The sequence below is a fragment of the Propithecus coquereli genome, unplaced genomic scaffold, assembly GCF_000956105.1.
Source record: "Propithecus coquereli isolate 6110/MARCELLA unplaced genomic scaffold, Pcoq_1.0 Scaffold825, whole genome shotgun sequence".
Taxonomy (NCBI): domain Eukaryota; kingdom Metazoa; phylum Chordata; class Mammalia; order Primates; family Indriidae; genus Propithecus; species Propithecus coquereli.
Genome location: NW_012154452.1, coordinates 668,678 through 686,547, shown reverse-complemented (window position 1 = coordinate 686,547; position 17,870 = coordinate 668,678). Strand labels below are relative to the sequence as shown.

The window sequence follows — 17,870 nt, the reverse complement described above, 5'->3', positions numbered from 1 at the left end:
CCTGACGGCCGTTTGGGAGTGGCCGGGTTCTAGGGAGGCAGGAGTGGGGCCGAAGTCACGGTGGGAGCTGGCGGGGGCCAGGAGATGAGGGTGGAGAAGCGGGGTGCGTTTCTTCTCTTTTTGGACTTCATCACCCCCGTGGGCGCCTCTCTCATTTGGATCCCCAAACCTGGAGCACAGAGGGCTGGGAGCAGGGGATTAAGCACCTGATTGCAGCTTCTGGACAGCGGTGTCGTCTGACCCTTCCTCCTGCCTTTGCGTCTCCTGTCTCAGGATGCAAAGCCCCAGGGTAGAGTCTGACTGGCCAAGCCCTTGGGTGCAGAAAGGCCCCTGGATTGACGACTGGGACTTTGTATTCAGGAGACGCCAGAATGCAGGGGTTGTGGCTCTTCAGGGGTTACCCAAAAGAAAAAATGTGTGTGGGCCGGGCACGGTGGCTCACGCCTGTAATCCCAGCACTTCGGGAGTCCGAGGCAGGAGCGCCGCTTGAGCCCAGGAGTTTAAGGTTGCAGTGAGCCATGATGACGCCAGCACACTCCAGCCTGGGCGACAGAGCAGGACTCTGTTTTAAAAAAATGGCATAAATATTTAATGAAACGCCAACCACATGCAGCATGATTCAACGAGTCAACTCCGGAATGTTTTGACTCTTAGATGTTTATCGGTTACCTCTCGTGTAGGTTGTGGGTTTAGATGGTGTGGGATGAACGTGCCGAAAGTCGCCAGCGTCCTTAAAACAACCCTGTGGACGTTTCCACCCAGGTGGCCCATCAAGGGGGAGGGAGGTTTCTCCGGAAGCAGTGGGTGCTTCGGGTCCCTTCAGCTGCCACCAGGTAGGCCCTTAGGGTGTTCCAGGTACCGTTTCACCACTCGTGTACACGCTGGCACATCCGCCCCACAGCAGTAGGCAGTGGCACACCGTCATCGTTGCCAACTGAAGCAGAGCGGGGTGAAGTCACTTGCGTGGGGGTCCCACAGTTAGGAGGTGGCAGGTGCAGGATTCAAACCCAGACATTCTGGCTGCAGAGAAACCCTGGCCACTCTGGCCGCCTGTGTTCCTGGGGCAAAGGAGACTGGATGCTGGGGGCTTCAAGACAACAGTGTCCCCTGCACTGGCCGGACACAGCGGGGACACACGTCACCAGCAGGGGAGATGACCCTGGGGCCCCGTTGTTTCCGGTCGCTGAAACGCTCCGTTTCCCCCGTTGCCTTTGCTCGCTTTCGTGACGCCACCTCCCTGCGCCCTCCTGCACCGGGTTTACCGCCAGCTCGTCTCACTCCTCGCTCGCCCCGAGACACAGCTTTGACAGACCACAAATGCAATTATGAGGCAATTTCAGTGAGTTTCGGGGCTGGGAGAGATAACAGAAGGGCCTGATCCTCCCATCAGACTCCAAATTGTTCCCCGCAGCACTTAACTCAGACAAACGGGGACGGCGCAGCCAGGAGGGAGCAGCGCATGGAGCCTTCTCGCAGAGCCGGCCCGCGGGGAGCGGCGCCCCTGCTGGGCCAGGAGATAGGGCAAAGGCAGACCCCGGGGGGGCTAGTGAGCCCCTGGCAGCGGGGCGTGGGGGGGGGACGGGTCTGACGCCTGTCTCTGTGGGGACTCCGTTAAACCAGCTGTTAACGAGCAAGAAGTTGTATAGAACATTGGAGATCATGAAACTATAGCCCTTAGTGGGCGCTACCTTGCCAGTTCTAGGCAATATACAGTCACGTGTCGCCTTAGGACAGGGACACATTGAGAAATGCATCGCTAGGCGGTTTTGTCATTGTGCGGACATCAGAGTGCACCTCCACGCACCTCGGTGACACAGCCTGCTGCACGCCCCGGCTGTACGGGACAGCCTGCTGCTCCAGCCTGTACAGCAGGTGACTGTACGGAACACTGTGGGCAGCTGTAACACAATGGTAAGTTTTTGTGCTGTCTAAACATCTCTGAACGTAGAAAAGGTACGATAAAGATACAGTGTAACAATCTTATGGAACCACTGTTGTATATGCCGTCCATCCTGGACCAAAACGTCGTTATGCAGCGTGTGACTGTGTGGATATTAGTTCTCACAGCAACCCCGCCAGGTAGATACTATTATTATCCCCATTTTACAGATAGAGAGACTGAGGTATCAGGAGGTTGAAAGACTTGCCTAAGGGCATCAGCTTTCAGTGTTGTGAAATATCCCCAACGTCCCTTTAATGCGAAGATTGTTTCGGTTTTTCGCCAGCGTCACTTCCTCAGGGACATCTTCATCCTTTGCGTCACATCCGCTTTTCTTCTTTTATGTGAACTAAGTTTGCCTCCCACCGAGTTCCTCGGCTACGTAGAGTCTCTCACAGGGTGACGCCATGGACATTGCCGCCGTCAGCTGCCTTTTCCTCTGTCACTCCATTTACTTTCAAGTGTCAGCGTCGGCATTCTGACTTTCCGTTCCTTTGCCGCACTTCCGTCTCCGTTGGCCAGTTCTCTCCTTCGATGATCCCTCTCCGTAAACGGTCTCGCAGATTTTATCCCGGGAGACAGGAGGCAACACAACCTCACGCTTTGCTGTCTGTGCACGCACCGAGTATCAGCCGCTCAGTGACCGGCCACCGATCGGCTTTGTGGAAGGGATGTGCTTGCCGTGGGTCATCACGTGCCCCTGTCATTGACACAGCCACGTGTGTGCTGAGGGGCCGGCAGCCGCGTTTGTCCTCACGCAGTTACGGTTAATATGCTGTGATAACTAAATGTTACCCATGTGGTGAGGGGACTGGTGTCATTTAACTAAACTGTGGAAACTAAAGTTTGTGCACATCAGAACCACGCAAAGCCAGGGCTGCCTGCAACTGGCTGCCCGTTTGTTGTCATTGTTGTCTTCCTCATTACTGTCCTTGTTGTATCATTGTTGTTGCTTTTCCTTGGCACTGTGGAGTCCCATCCGCTGCCCCAAGCCAGTTCAGAACCTACCTCTGCCCAACACTCATCTCTTCCTCCAGGTTAGCGCCATCCTATTTCAAATCCCAAAGGGATCCCTCACCTCATATAGGGAATTTTGCTCTATGCTAGGGGCTGGCGGACTTTTCTGCAAAGGGCCAGATAATAAATATTCTAGACTTGCAGGCCTCCCACCTCCATCTCTGTTCCAGCAACTCAGCTCTGCCACTGTACAGTGTGATTGCAGCCATGATATGTAAGCACGTGGGGTGGCTGCGTTCCAATAAAACTTTATTTATAAAAATAATCGGCAGGCCAGATTTGGTTCGCCATACCCTACTCTACACTAAGCGTCTCTTGTTTTTTCCTTGAGTCTTTTAATTAAGCAAACAAAACAACAACAACAACAAAAAGTGGAGGGACGGAGTTTATTGGTTTGCATAGCTCAGTGTTTCTCAACTTTGGCACTACTGACTTTTCAGGATCAATAATTCTTTGTCGTGGGGGCTGTCCTGTGCGTTATAGGATGTTTAGCAGCGTCTCTGGCCTCTGCCCACTGGATGCCACGGCCCCTCCCCACCCAATTGTGACTGGCAAAAAGTCTCCATTGCCCAATGTTCTGCGTGATTAAAAGCCACTGATATCACTGAAAATGCTGGCGTCAGAGGTAGCTTCAGGTAAGAGTGGACCCCCAGGGCTCAAACCAGCATCTCTCTCTCCCGCCTCTGCTTTTTTCCATATTGCTCTAAACACAGACTTTTCCCTCTAAGTGGCAAGACAGCTGCCAGTGGCTTCAAGTTCATATCCCACCAGCTCCAAGCCGCAAGGAAGAACTTCTCTTTTCTAGTAGCTCCCTAAAAATCCCAGGGCTGACTCTCTCCAGTTGGCCCAGCTTGGGTCGCACGCCTTTCCCCGACCCACTTGCAGAGGCCGGGCCAGTGCGAGGCTCTGATTGGTCAGTCGAGGGTTGGGTGTGCATCCCTGGAGTCAGGAGTCAAGGTCAGTCCTTGTGTGCTTGAGTAAGGAAGGGTTGGTACCCCAAAGACCACGGTCAGGACCAGGCAGGCAAAACAGAAGTCCCCTCCACCAGGGTACGTTTTCCGCCTGGTGTCTGGTGCTCGGGAGACAGTGGGAAGCCTTCGGCCGGTGCCAGCCCTGCTTCCTAGGGGCAGGTGGCAGCCAGTGCATGGCCAGTGGCCTTTCCTGGATGGCATTAATTCTCCCTAATCTGCCTGCCAAATTGCTCTACCCAGCACCAGCCCCCAATTTGTCTCTCCTCTTGCACCGTCCCAGCCTCGAAAGCGCAGCAAATCCAAGCTTCCCGGGCTCCAGCCACGATTTGGGCTGTACTTTTAATCTTGGTTTTAATTCCAGCTCATTCTCTTGGCTGTATCTCCCAGCTCCGGAGCCCCAGGGCCCATGCTAATTTGCTTCTCCCACCTCAACTGGTGCCGGAATAACCGTTTTAAAAACTGCCTTGGGGAAATCTAATCAAATGAGAGCAAAATCTAATTTGGCACTAAAAGCCTCCGACTGAAGCCCTGTTTTCTAGGGCCTCGTGGAGCCTGAATAATAAACTCTTTCTGGGCTTTTTAAGGGTTGGGGGTTGAAGAGAGGAAAGAGATGTGAAAGAGGAGATTCTAGCAGCGGAAGTGGCTCCGGACACTCTGACACCCATGGCATCGGACGATAATGGGCAGGGGTGGGCTTCCCAAGGCAGGGGAAGGACCCACACACACTCCCCCCGCCCAAGAAATACTTGTCCCCCCAGCCAGCCAAGAAGTTAAGCTCATCAGCATCCAAGCCGTGTATCCGGACATTGGCCCGAGTCTTCAGGCGCAAACCGGCAGGCTGCCTGGCCGTGGACTTGGCAGGCCCAGGAGAGAGCCCAGTTCAGGGAGCCTTTTTTCCTCTGCGTTTTCATTTACTCTTCTGCAAGCTGAGAGGTGACATTCTATGCTGCTAAAGTGACTTGTGGTCCTGGCTTCCTTTCAGAATGGATTGAGAGCTGTGGGCCTGTTTCTAGGAAAATGCACATAAAATGCCAACTCTGGCATGTAATATTCCAGGGGGTGGACCGCTACAAGGTTGCCTACCATGTTTCTGGTGTCTCCTCCTCATCGTGGCCTCTGGGACCCTGCACCATCTGGCCCTCTTCCCTGTGATGTCACGTGCTTCCTCCCACACTGTCCTCCTTAGGGATCCTCAAATGCCCCCAGGTATGTTCCTGCCTCAGGACCTTTGCACCTGACGGTCCTGCTGCCTAGAGTAGTTTCCTCAATTCCCTTTGTCATTCCTCAAAGAGGCCTTCCCGACCGCACAGAACAGTGGTGCCTGTTTCTGTCATGTCATTCTCTTTTATCTCCTTCATCACCAACTATATCATCTTCATTGGTCACCATCCCCCTGGAATGTCAGCCCACGAGGGCAGGGATCCCAGTGGTCTCATTCACGGCTATGTTTCCAGTGTCTAGGACAGCTCCTGGAATACTATAGGTGTCTAATAAATAGTTGTTAAATGGACATATGAATCCGTACGTGCCCCAGGGCAGTGTTACCCCAGACGCGTCAATTGCAGGTCCTGCTACCAGGATCTTGACTGTGCCCGGGGGTACACAGATTCTCTTGTTTACTTTTTTCTCTGAACTGTTTCACTCTTTTGATTTCAGTTTTGTCAAAAGGAAACTTCTATATCCCCACCAGTATTATTAGCCATGAATAGAAAGTGTCGGGGCTCTGTGAGGGGGCTTATTAAATCTTACCCTCTTCCTTCTTGAGGTTCTGAATCCACTGAGAAAGAGAACTAAGGAGGCAGAAGGTGAAAGCCAGCGTAGCACTTTGATGGCTCTGGTGGAGGCTGGGTTTGAGGTCGCGGCTTCCTGGATAACTCCAGAATTCAACAGTGGGAAGCTGAGTCCACACCTCTCTGCCCCACCCTGACGGGGCAAGCCTTGTTGAAACTGGCCCTTCCTGGGGGCAGCTCATGCCCCAAAGGAAAAGCAAGGGACGGATTGGGTTATGTGTGCCCAGTTTGGCCCTCCGTCCATTTTTGTAAATAAAGCTTTATTGGAACAGAGCCCCACCCACTTATTTATGTCTTGTCTGCGACTGTTTCCTACAACAGCAGGGTTGAGGAATTGCCACAGAGATCGTCTGGCCCACAAAGCCTCAAGTATGCACTATCTGGCCCTGTACAGGAGAGGTTTGCTGGCCCTAGCTGTGTGTCATTCCTCCGCAACAGGGGAGGTGTGGGACACTCTGGCAGAGAGTCCAGGAATGTTCCAGGAGTAGAGCTTCCTGCACGCAGAGGGCAGAGTCAGAGGTGGGGAACAAGGTCATGAGGTTTAGAAGATCTTGTTTCCTGATCTACAGTTGATCTCACAACATGTCTCTTAAGAACTGAGAGGTGAGGCTGGGTGTGGTGGCTCATGACTTCAATCCCAGCACTTTGGAAGGCCAAGGTGGGAGGATCGCTTGAGCCCAGGAGTTCAAGACGAGCCTGGGCAACATAGCAAGACCCCATCTCTACAAAAAATTTAAAAGTTACAGGGGTGGTGACACATGCCTGTAGTCCCAGCTGCTGGGGAGGCTGAGGCAGGAGGATCACTTAAGCCCAGGAGTTTGATGCTGCAGTGAGCTATGATGGATGACACCACTGTACTCCACCCAGGGTGACAGAGTGAGACTCTGTCTCAAAAAAAAAAAAAAAGGTAAGATGCTGGAGGGCCAATGACAGGCAGAATTACAGAGTCACTTAAATAAAGTTACTTAAATAAGATCGAGGTTTCTCAGCTTCGGCACCATTGACATTTTGTTCTGGATCATTGTTTGTAGTGTGGGGGGCTGTCCTGTGCATTGGAGGATGTTTAGCAGCATCCCTGGCCTCCACCTACTAGATGCCAGTAGCACCCCAAGTTGTGACAAAATCAAAAATGTCTCAGGACATTGCCAGGTGTCTCCTGGGGGCTCTTGCCCCCAGCAAGAGCTGCTGCTGTAAGCAGTGGATGCAACAGGGCATCTCGAACGTGCCATGATCCAGGCAAGGAGAAACGCAGGCCGTTAGCTTGCCTGGAACTTTCCTGCTGCCTCCTACCCCAGCAGTATCTCAGTTACTCCCTGACACCCAGCCGCAGACACCGGGTGGCCACCATCTAACTGCGTTCGCTCCGTGAGTATTGGCTGTGACTCGGGACTCGGAGACGGTGCAGCTGTTTCCCTGCCCCTTCCCCAGAGTGCCAGGTTCTTCCTGTTTATTTCTGCTCCGTCCTCCCACTCGTAAGGAGGCTCCACCCTGGGCCTTATCCCTGAGGCTGCTGGGGGATCCTCCCTTCCTGTTTTCGCCTCCCCGTGTGCCCACGTCCTTCCAGGAGGTGTTTGACCGGCCTCTCTCTCAGATGCACTCGCTGCCCGGCCCTGCCTGCAGGTGCCGCATCATCAAATGTGCTTCCCTTTGCCTTGGGTTCCTAAGGGGTCTTCCCACCCCTGGGCAGTGCCAGCCACCTGCCAGATCTCCAGGACAACGCCCATGGAAGGATCCAGCTCCGTCTCGGCCCTCCTGGGCCAGGCTCCCTGCTCTGGGCAGCAGGCTGCCAGCAGCTCTCCGTGCTTTCCCGGACGTTCCCCTCCCATCTTTCTGTCTTTCTCTTCCCGTCTCGGATTCTCAGCCAGCACTCACTGAGCACTCTCCATGCACGAGGCACAGCGCCAAGCAGCCTGCCCGAAAGATCTCGTTGCGTCCCTGCAACCACCTGTTCCTGTGCTCTCGGCGATAGCTATGGAGTGTCTCGGAGCCCCAGTGTGCGCTTACCTGGAAAGAGAGGCTGGAACAGGACCTCTGACTCTGGGAAAACACTTGTATTTCCCCATTTCTTAGAAATGGCTTTGTAGGTTATAATTATTAAAACTTGTACGTGTTCACTAGAGGAAACAACAGAAAAGAATCATGTAGATCTTGTCTTGCACCTCATCACAGAGTTTTTCGGTATAGCCCCTGCCTGAAGAATTAGGGTGATTTTTTTTTAAGTAAACTTTGTTGTTGATGTCAAGCATGCATGTGCACAGGTGAACTGCCAAATGTGCGGGTCAGTGAGGTGTCACTCACTGGACCACCTGTGTTCTCACAAGAAGTAGAGCAAGACCCTCCCCAAGAAGCCCTCTATGCCTCTGCCGCCGCCGTCTTCCCTGTGTCAGGATAACCAGTTTGTATTCCAATACCACAGATTAGTTTTGCCTGTTTTTGACTTTCATGTAAATGGGATCATACAGCATGTATTTTTATCTGGTTTATTTCTCTTAACATTATCAGGTTGTTCAGATGCATCCGTGTTCTTAAATGTAATACTAGGTCTTTCGTGTTTCTCTGTAGTTTTCCATTATAGAAATAGGCAGCAGTTCCATTTACCCACCCTTTTGTTGACAAACACTGAATTTGTTTCTAGTTATTTGCTGTTATGAATGTGCTGCTGTGAGCATGCCTTCCACGTGACTTTTGGTGACTGTGTGAATACTTTCGGGTAAATATCCAAGATTGAAATCACTGGGTCAGAAGTTATGAACGTGTTCAGGTTTAGCAGACACTGTCAAAGAGTTTTCCACAGTGGCTGGACCAGCGGCACACCCTCCAGCAGTGTGTGAGGGTTCAAATGGCCCCACGTTCCCACCAACACTTAGTATTGCCAGATTTTTAATGTTAGCCCTCTGGTCGCTGTGTAGTAGATAGAATTCAAAAGGCCCATAAACTTGAATAGAAAAAAAATGACCCTCCTGTTTTCACCTACCTACTACCGAAACTTAGCGTTTGCTTCCCGTATGAACCTAGACCACAGACCACAGTATGCAACTTTGTCATCCGTAGAAATCCCTGATATGTTAATAGCCCGCTGCAGTTGTTGCATAGATCACAAAATCAAATGTTTTTGCTCAGCACTACTTAGAAATGATTGCTCTCTTCAAGGTCTTGGTTTGAATATATTAATTTTTAAAGGATGTCAAAAATTCTTTTAATGTTTTGATAACCATATTACAAAATAATTGATTTTCTCTTAATCACATATATTTTATTTAATGCACGGAAAAGCATTTGAGAAGGGGTCCGTAGGCGCCGCTTGCCTGCCGAGGGGCTCTGTGGCAGAGGGGACGGGCTGTTGTCAGGCCTTGGGCACGTGGTGGTTTCATGAAGCGTCATCGGTGCTTTCTCACGCGGCCTCCCGATCCCTCTCCCTCCGCAGCTTTCTTCGGGAAGTATCTTAATGAATACAACGGCTCCTATGTGCCGCCCGGCTGGAAGGAGTGGGTCGGACTCCTTAAAAACTCCCGCTTTTACAACTACACGCTCTGTCGGAACGGGGTGAAGGAGAAGCACGGCTCCGACTACGCCAAGGTAAGCCGCGCCCTTCCTGCCCGGGAGAGGCCGTGTGGCCCAGTGGTTAGGGACCCACTCGGGAGCTGGAATGCCTGGGTCCGGATGGTGACTCTGACGCTTAATGTGTGACCTCGAGGCCTGTACCTACATCCTCTGCTTCTTGGTTTTTTGATCTCTCAAAAATAGCCTCTGTTTCCCCAATCAAGAGTTTGGTTTTTTTAGCATTTTGCTAAAGCATTTTACTTCCAGCAAGTACACATACAGATGTACAGTTCAGTGGATTTTCACAAAATGAACAGACGATATGTAACCAGCACCCCGCTAGGCCAAGAAGCAGAATGTCACCGCCACCCCCAGAGGTCCCCTCTTGTAACTGCTCCCACCCAGCGCCCCTCCCACAGGGATAACCATCGTTCAGACTTCTGGCGTTACGATGATACATCTGGCTTCTTTTGCTTAACATTATGTTGAGTTCGTTCCCGTTGTCTGGCATTCCCTTGCACACACGTACCGCGATTTATTTATTCATTCTACTGTTGGGCATTTAGGTATTTCTAGTTTGGGGCTATTACAAATAGTGTTGGCAAAAACAATCTAATGCCTATGTTTTGGTGAACAAAGGTGCTCATTTCTGTTCTGTACATTCCTAAGAGCAGGAGTGCCGGGCACAGGGTGCGTTCACAGTTGGTGGGTCCTGCCTGAGCACGTGCTAGTGTGGTCGTCCCCTCTGTCATAGTTTTTCTAGTTATAATTTAAGTTCAACTGACACAAGGTAAAGCGCGCAGATCTTTTAAGCTCGACGAATTTTCACGTATGTGCATCTGTTTAACCACTGCCCATATCGAGATACAGAGCACTTCTCGCCCCAGAAGGCTCCCCAGGAGTCATAACCCCACCCTGGGAATACCTTCTGCTCTGACTTCTGTCACCGTGGACTGTTCTGGCCTATTCTAGAACTTCACATAAATGGAATCATGTAGTATGTGCTCCTTGTTGCACTCAGCACGATGTCGTGAGGTTCATATTTATCCATTCCATAACTGATGGACATTTTAGTTGTCTCCAGTCTGGGTCTGTTATAAACTAAGTTTCTGTGAACATCCTTGTCTGTGGTGTTTAGTGGACGTGCGCACCCATTTCTTTTCTACTAATGCCCAAAGTGGAATTGCTGGGGCATAGGATATGTTAAGACGTCGAACCTGTTTACAGTCCCGCCAAGTAATACGTGACCGTTCCAGTTGCTCCACCTTCCTCATCAACACTTGGTATTGTCTTTTTTATCAGCGCTGTTTTGCTAGGGGGTGTCGTGCTACCTTGTTGTGGTTTTACCACAAAGGGTTTTGAGGATCACGTATGTTGTTATGTGTGGAACATGAGAAGAGCCCCTTGCATGTAATAAACACTCGATACGTACCGGCTTAGATCAGGGTATTCTTTCTCCAGGCTCTCTGTCAAATCTGTCCCTCTTTCTCTTTCCCCATCCCCACTGCCACTAGCCCTAGGCCTGTCTTACTGTGTCTTAACCCAGGGCTATCTGGGTTATTGTGACGATTTCTCAAGGCTGCCATCTCTGGTTCTTCTCTCTCTGAACTGCCACCCAAGGCCCCTAGGCAGAAGTCACCGGGGACAGGCAGTCACGCATACAGCATGGCATCTGGGAGTGGGTGAGCAGTAGAGCGTGGTGGGGATGGTGGAGAATGTATCTGTCTAAAAGGGGCAGCAGACTCTCAGATCAGACCCATGTAGAAATGGGAGCCCACGATGGCCAGGTGTCCAGATTTTTAAACAGAAGCCACAAATTTGTATTTTTCACCTGTGAAATCTCCTGATTTGTAAATACTGGCAACTCATTCAGCCTTTTCTAAGATCCTGCATGATTCAAGCACACCTGACCCATAAGTCTGCAGCCTTTGTAGCCCATTGCTTTGTTGTTCTGCCTGACGCCCTCAGGGACTGTACAGTGAGTGTCACATTTGGAGTCAGTAGACTCAGGTTCAGAGCACCAACACTGTGACACGTATTATGTGACCTTGGATATGCTACTTACTCCTAAGAGCCTCAACTCCCAAATCTGGAAAATGAGCACACTCTTGCATACTTGATAATGTGAACTTCTATTAATTGAGCACCTACTAAGTGCTGAGTACTGTGCTGGTGTTTAATATATAGTACTTCTGATAGTCACAACTAACATACGAGGTGAGTGGGCCAAACTTGATTACATTATTAATTTGCCGCCTCAATAAGTACTTATTGTGCACCTGCTGTGTGCCAGACACTGTGCCAGGTGCTGGCTATTCAAGGGTGAACAAAAGCAGACCCAGTCACAGTCCTCATGGAACTGCCAGTCTGGTGCATGAAGGTGTGTCATAAACTGCATGTGAAGGTATGTGCACACGTATTAAAGTCAGAACACTTTGCCACAGTGTATAAGTATGTGTGAGCATGCACACAGACACACACACACACCCCCCAGCCCTAGGTCCTATTTCATCATCCCCAGCATGAGCCATTTCAGCCAGACCAGGCTTGTTATTCAACCATCTCAAAGTCTGTACTAGTGCTCTCCTGCCCTGAACTTATCTAAGTCCTAGCCATCTTCTCTTCCATAAAGTTTTTCCAATTTGCCCTAAACTACAGGGCAACTTTGTAAAATCAGACTGGGCTCTTTCAGTTGCTTAAGAACAAAAATTCAACTTAAAATGGCTTAATTGATGAACCACATTTCACCTATTTAACTGAAAATCCAGTGTGAATGGTATCAGGCATGGCTGGATCCAGGAGCTCAAATGAGCTCCTGAGAAGTTGGTTTCTCTCTACTGTCAGCTCTGTTTTCTTCTGTTTGGACCCATTCACAGACTCACTCTCTCCCTCTGGGTGGCAATATGGCCTTCCTTATATCCTTTTAGCTTCCTGCCCAGCTGCAAGTCTGGGAGTCTGTTTCCCAGGATTCCTTGCAAGTCACATTGCATCTCATTGGCTCTGGATCAGTCACATGTCTGTTCCTGAGCCAATCAGCATGGTCGGGGGGAGTGCACTGTTTCCACGGGCTGTAAGTCACATGGACCACTCCTGAGCTGGAGAAGGGGTGGCAGGCGCCCACGCTGGAACGCCGGCCGAGAATAGAGCCCCGAACAAAAATGGAGAATGCTGGAAGAATGCTGCCTAGGTGCTCAACAGCCAGAAAACACCCTGCCCTGCTCCTTTCTGGAAACACCGGCACACCCAGATCCCTCCCACCTTTGACAGGTCATCGCGGCTGATGTGTGAGCTTCCTGTTTGTAAGCCTGACCTGGTCCGTGCCCGGCTGGCAGACACCACATGTGATGTCCTCTGTGCAGCACCCCACGTGTCCCCAAGATTCAGCCTGCACATAGTAGGCCTCCATGACCTCCCAAGCGAATGAAATCCAGAGTTCCAGTGAGGGGATCTGGCGATCCTGCTGGACTCCTTGAAAACACAAATTGTGGTCTCATGGGGCTGAACACGCTGCCTCCCTCCTCCCAGCCTCAACGCAGGCCGATTCTCTAAATACCCTAAAAAATACACTCCCTCCTTTTTAAAACTCCTCGCCACGTCCAAGCCTTGTCTCAGAGCAGCCCGATAATCAAGTTATCCGGGAATACTCAGGGTTCTCTGGGGCCGAGGATGGGGACACGGGGGGGCTCTTTTGCCCCGTTTCCTGCCCCACACACATCTCCCCCCGTGAGAGAGGTGCAAGGATTCCTGGGCGCCCAGTTACCAGGGGCCTGGGGACGGAGGCGCTGTAACGGGTGGCGGCGGAGTCAGAACCGGCGCAGGTCCAGGGTTCGAGTGCTGAGGGCAGCAGTGGGCAGCAGGAGGGAGTCGGGGTTTCCAGCCCAGGCAGCGCCCGGCAGCCCCGTGCGCTGGGCTGTACTTGGGCAGTAAGGTGCCCCTGCCAGGGCAGAACGTCACCGCTGGCCTCGGGCTGGTTGGGAGGCCCAGGTGGAGAGGGAGCGGTGGCCCTTCCCAAGCTCCCTCAGAAGCCTGGCTGAGGACTCTGTCCCGAGTCACCAATCCAGAGGTGGGCAGATGCCATGAGAGGGGTCCCGGTGTCAGGGGTGGAAAGAGAAGCAGCGACGATGCTGGGTGTTGGGGGGCTCTGGGCAGGTGACGTCAGTGCACGGCCAGTCTGGGCACGGGCTGGCAGGCTATGAACTTAGACGCACCCAGCACATCCACTTCTGTCTGGGTCTGGAGGGCCTGACTCGTGTGCAGAGATGGCACGACCGTGTGTGTGGTTGCGGCTTTGTTTGTTATTGAAAGAAATCAACCAAGTCCACCGGTGGGAGAAATGACTAGTGACCACGAAGCCTCCCTACCCTGGAGGACCCTGGGAAAAGATAAGGCCAATCCGCGAAATGCCGTCAGAAGGGATCAGGACGTAAGGCTGATTGGACAAAGCAAGTTGTAGAACTTCTCAGGGCCTTGATCGAGTGTCGTCACTGCAGCCTTCCAGGCCCACCCTGTTGAAGGGCCCCCACCCTTCCCGCACTGGTCACCGTCTGCCCGTCACACGCCGTGTATGTCACTGACTCATTTGTTAACTCTCTGTCTCCTCTTGTGGGAATCCAAGCCCCATGAAGGCTTTTTGTCACTTGTTTTGTCCACTGCTGTATTTGTAGGATGAATAAATGGATATGTACAGTCTGATGCAATTAATGTAAAAAGATGCAAAAACAATACTCTTATACATAACAGAACATCGGAAAAGATGTTTTTCAGCAGGGCTGAGGTTGGAGGTGGTGAGGGCTGATCACAGGGAACCTCAGCGTCGTTTGTGCTGCTTTCATTGGCACAGGAATATGCAGGCGTGTGGTTCTCGGGGGATAATGACTAACACTTATTTAGACATACTATGTGCCAGATACTGTTCTGAATCATTTTACATAAATTAACCCATGCATTTATCACCAAGGCCTGTGAAGTACATACTATTCCCAACTGGTGGATGAGAAAGCAGAGGCACAGAGAGGCCAAGTAACTTAACCAGGCCACACAACTAGTAAGGGGTGAAGTCAGGATTCGAACCCAGACCATTTGGTGTCAAAGTCCCAACTGCAGCCCGTGGGCCAAGTCTGTCTTGCCAACTATTTGTATGGCCCTTGAGCTAGGAATGTTTTTTACATTTTCAAGTAGTTGAAAAAAATCAAGAGAGTAGTTTTCCTGTGGTGTACACATACAACAGAACATTATTCAGCCTTTGAAAAGCAGGAAATCCGGCTGGGCGCGGTGGCTCACGCCTGTAATCCTAGCACTCTGGGAGGCCGAGGTGGGCGGATTGTTTGAGCTCAGGAGTTCGAAACCAGCCTGAGCAAGAGCGAGACCCCGTCTCTACTAAAAATAGAAAGAAATTAGCTGGACAACTAAAAATATATAGAAAAAACTAGCCTGGCATGGTGGCGCATGCCTGTAGTCCCAGCTACTCGGGAGGCTGAAGCAGTAGGATCGCTTGAGCCCAGGAGTTTGAGGTTGCTGTGAGCTAGGATGACACCACGGCACTCTAGCCCCGGCAACAGAGTGAGACTCTGTCTCAAAAAAAAAAAAAAAAAAAGCGGGAAATCCTACCATATGCAACAGCATGGACAAACCTTGAGGACACCGTGTTAAGTAAAAGAAGCCAGGCGCAGGACGAATGCTGCACGATTCCACTTATATGGAGCATCTAAATAGCCACACAGTGACGTTTGTCAGGACCCGAGGGAGGGGGAAAAGGGGAGTTGCTATTCAACAGGTATAAAGTTCAGTTGTGCAAGATGAAAACGTTCTAGAGATCTGCTGTACAACACTGAGCTTACAGCTAACAATATTGTACACTTAAAATTTTGTTAAGAGGATAGATCTCAGATTTTTTTTTTAACCACCATAAATTTTTTAAAAGAGTCATTTTCATGACATATGAAAAATATATGAGATTAAAATTCTGTCCACATATAAAGCATTGCTGGAGCAAAGACATGCCCATTCATTTACCCCATGGCTGCCTTCATGCTATAGCGACGGTGATGAGTAGTTGCAGCTGAGACATGTGGCATGCAGAGCCTGAAATATTTACTGTTTGGTACTTTACAGGAAAAGTTTGTTGGTGCCTGCTCTAAATCACCATATACTACCTCTCATTAATCATTTCGTTTGCGAAAAAAGATGGGCCTGACCAAAAAAAGTATGAAGGCCTTGGCTCTAGCTCTGGGTGCATTGCTTGTTAGTGCTGTGACTTCAGTTTCCCCATCTGTAAAATGGGTGTAATGTCCACTTCTCACAGTTGACGTGATAATGTGTGATAACAATAAGGGGCTATGTACATCATGGGTTTTCCAGGTGCTAGGCTCTTAGTAAACTCTTGTCAAGTATTTACACCACCTTCTGAATAAGGGACTGTTAATTAGGCCCATTTTTTAGGTGCAGAAAGTCTATAAGTCTACAAGACCTGGGGCGGAGATGGGGGTGGCTTTCTGAAGGTTATCAGTCGGTCTCAGGGTTCTAGAAAACACACTTGGCGGCCCGTGTGGGCCTCCCATCCCACCTTCCTGTTCACAACTTCAAATCTCTAAGTCCTTCCTCATGGCTAACCCCAGGCGCCCAAACTCAGCTTGTCTGGATCTGAACTGGGCATTTGCCCCCTGACCAGACATTCTCTTTCTCCTGGAACCCCCTCTCTGAACCCTTCCCCCACATGGCCACACAGGAAACCAGTGTGGGGATTGGGGGAGGCTGACGGCCCCCTCTCATGCATCCCACATATGCAGTCAGTGGCCACGTCCTTCCTCCCTGTCTGCCTCCCAAACAGCAGGACACCGTCCCCACCACCCTGGCCCAGGCCTCCTCGTCCTTAGTGCTTATGCCTGGACTTAGCTCAAGTGCTGTGGCCAGAGGGATGGCAGGCACTCATTGGCCAATTCCAGACTAACTGCCCGCTGAGGGAGGGAGGGTAGTGCTGTCCTCCCACCCAGCCCACATGGATGGATGGAGTAGGGGCAAGCGCGAGTGTCAGATGTCACAGCGGAGGTCCCACGGAGCCAGCAGCGATCAGGGAAGACTTAGCAAAGCAGTGGCCTTCGAGGAGGTCTGGTAGGGACGGCTGGCTCTTAGACGTGCGGAAACTCTGCCCAGCCGCCGAGACAGTAATAGTTAGCTGACCGTTACGACTTAGAGCTGGCTGCGTGCGGGGCGCTGTGAAGAGCTCAACATCTATCAACACTTTAATCCCTCCGTTACCCTCATTGGGTAACGATATCCCGACATGCCTTTATTCTTTCACTGCACACGCAGATATCTCAATGTACGTGGTATCGTTGTGTGTGTTCTTAGACTTTATATAAATGCTGTTATACATGGCGTTTGTCACCCAATAGAATGTTGTAAGATTTATCCGTGTTCTGAGATTTATCTGTATTTAATCCATGTCGATCCGTGTAGCTCTAGTTTATTCTTTTTCACTGCTGTATAATCCCATCCTGGGATACGTCCTCTCTTGGGAATGACGGTTAATGGTAGCTTTATGCTAATATTTTAAAAAATGTTTAATCACAGCCAAACAGGCATACGGTTCTAAGATCAAATGGTGAAGATGGGTTTGTCATGAAGAGCAACAGTCCTCTTCCCACGCCAGTCCTCTGGCCAGAGGCAGCACGTTTCTACTGGTGGTTCCCACCTCGGTCATTGCCATTTCCTGACTCACCCCCTTCAGGAACTGGCTACTGATTTCCTGTCGGGGTACAGACCCCTCCTCTTCACCCAAGAGAGCTTTGTACCATTTTTAGATTCACTGTTAGTTATCTTTGTCATTTTAAGAAATTTTCTAATACTTTTAGATCATGTTCTAAAACCATAGCAGCAGCTCTTTGCTTTATGTATTATATAACATTATTTTTATGTAATAAATGCTATAGAGCCACCTTATAAAATCTTATTTCTAAAAATTAATTCATTAATAGTATTCAAGGAAATGTATATAAAGTACCAAATGATTTTCTCCCCCCCCTTTTCCCGGTCCTCAATGCTAATTCATTTTGATATCTTTCCTTCTAGATCTTTCCTTGATGCTCAGAAATATATGAGGTTGGGGTATGGCTTTTCCTCTCCACCCTGCCTTCCCCCTTTCCCCACACACAAAAAATAAAATCTTCCTGGCTTTGACTCTGTAGCTTGATCTTACCCTTAATAGTGTATCTTGGACAGATTTACACATCAGTAACGATAGAGCTAACTGCCTTTTTAATTCTGCACATCATTGCATAGTAGGAGAGCAGTGCAAGTTAGTCAATCATCCTCCTACTGCTTGGTCACTGCGATATGTTTTTGATCTATAAACAATATTGCAGTGACCATCCTTGTGCATATGGCTGTAGTGGATGTGTGCAGATGTGTGAATACCTCGTGGTATGTATATATGTTGTGCACTTTACTTTGGGGTGGAAGATGTAACCCCTTCTTCACCTTTTTTTCTCTAAAACAATATCTCTTTGAAAGTGATCATTTTGGGTAGAGCTTCTTTCTAGAAAGCAAAAGGTAAATTTTAAGAACTCATCACCTTTAAAAGAGATTAGCAGCTAAAGGTTTTCTAAATTCAAGAAG

The 17,870-nt window shown here is 50.1% G+C and overlaps 1 protein-coding gene across 1 annotated transcript in view; it reads left to right on the top strand.

Annotated features, from left to right (window-relative positions):
- SULF2 (sulfatase 2) overlaps positions 1–17,870 on the top strand; it is an 82,068-nt gene that overhangs the window by 37,657 nt on the left and 26,541 nt on the right. Inside the window, exon 3 of the mRNA XM_012663713.1 lies at positions 9,142–9,293. Within this exon, the coding sequence (XP_012519167.1) occupies positions 9,142–9,293 (152 nt within the window). The remainder of the gene's footprint in view (positions 1–9,141; positions 9,294–17,870) is intronic.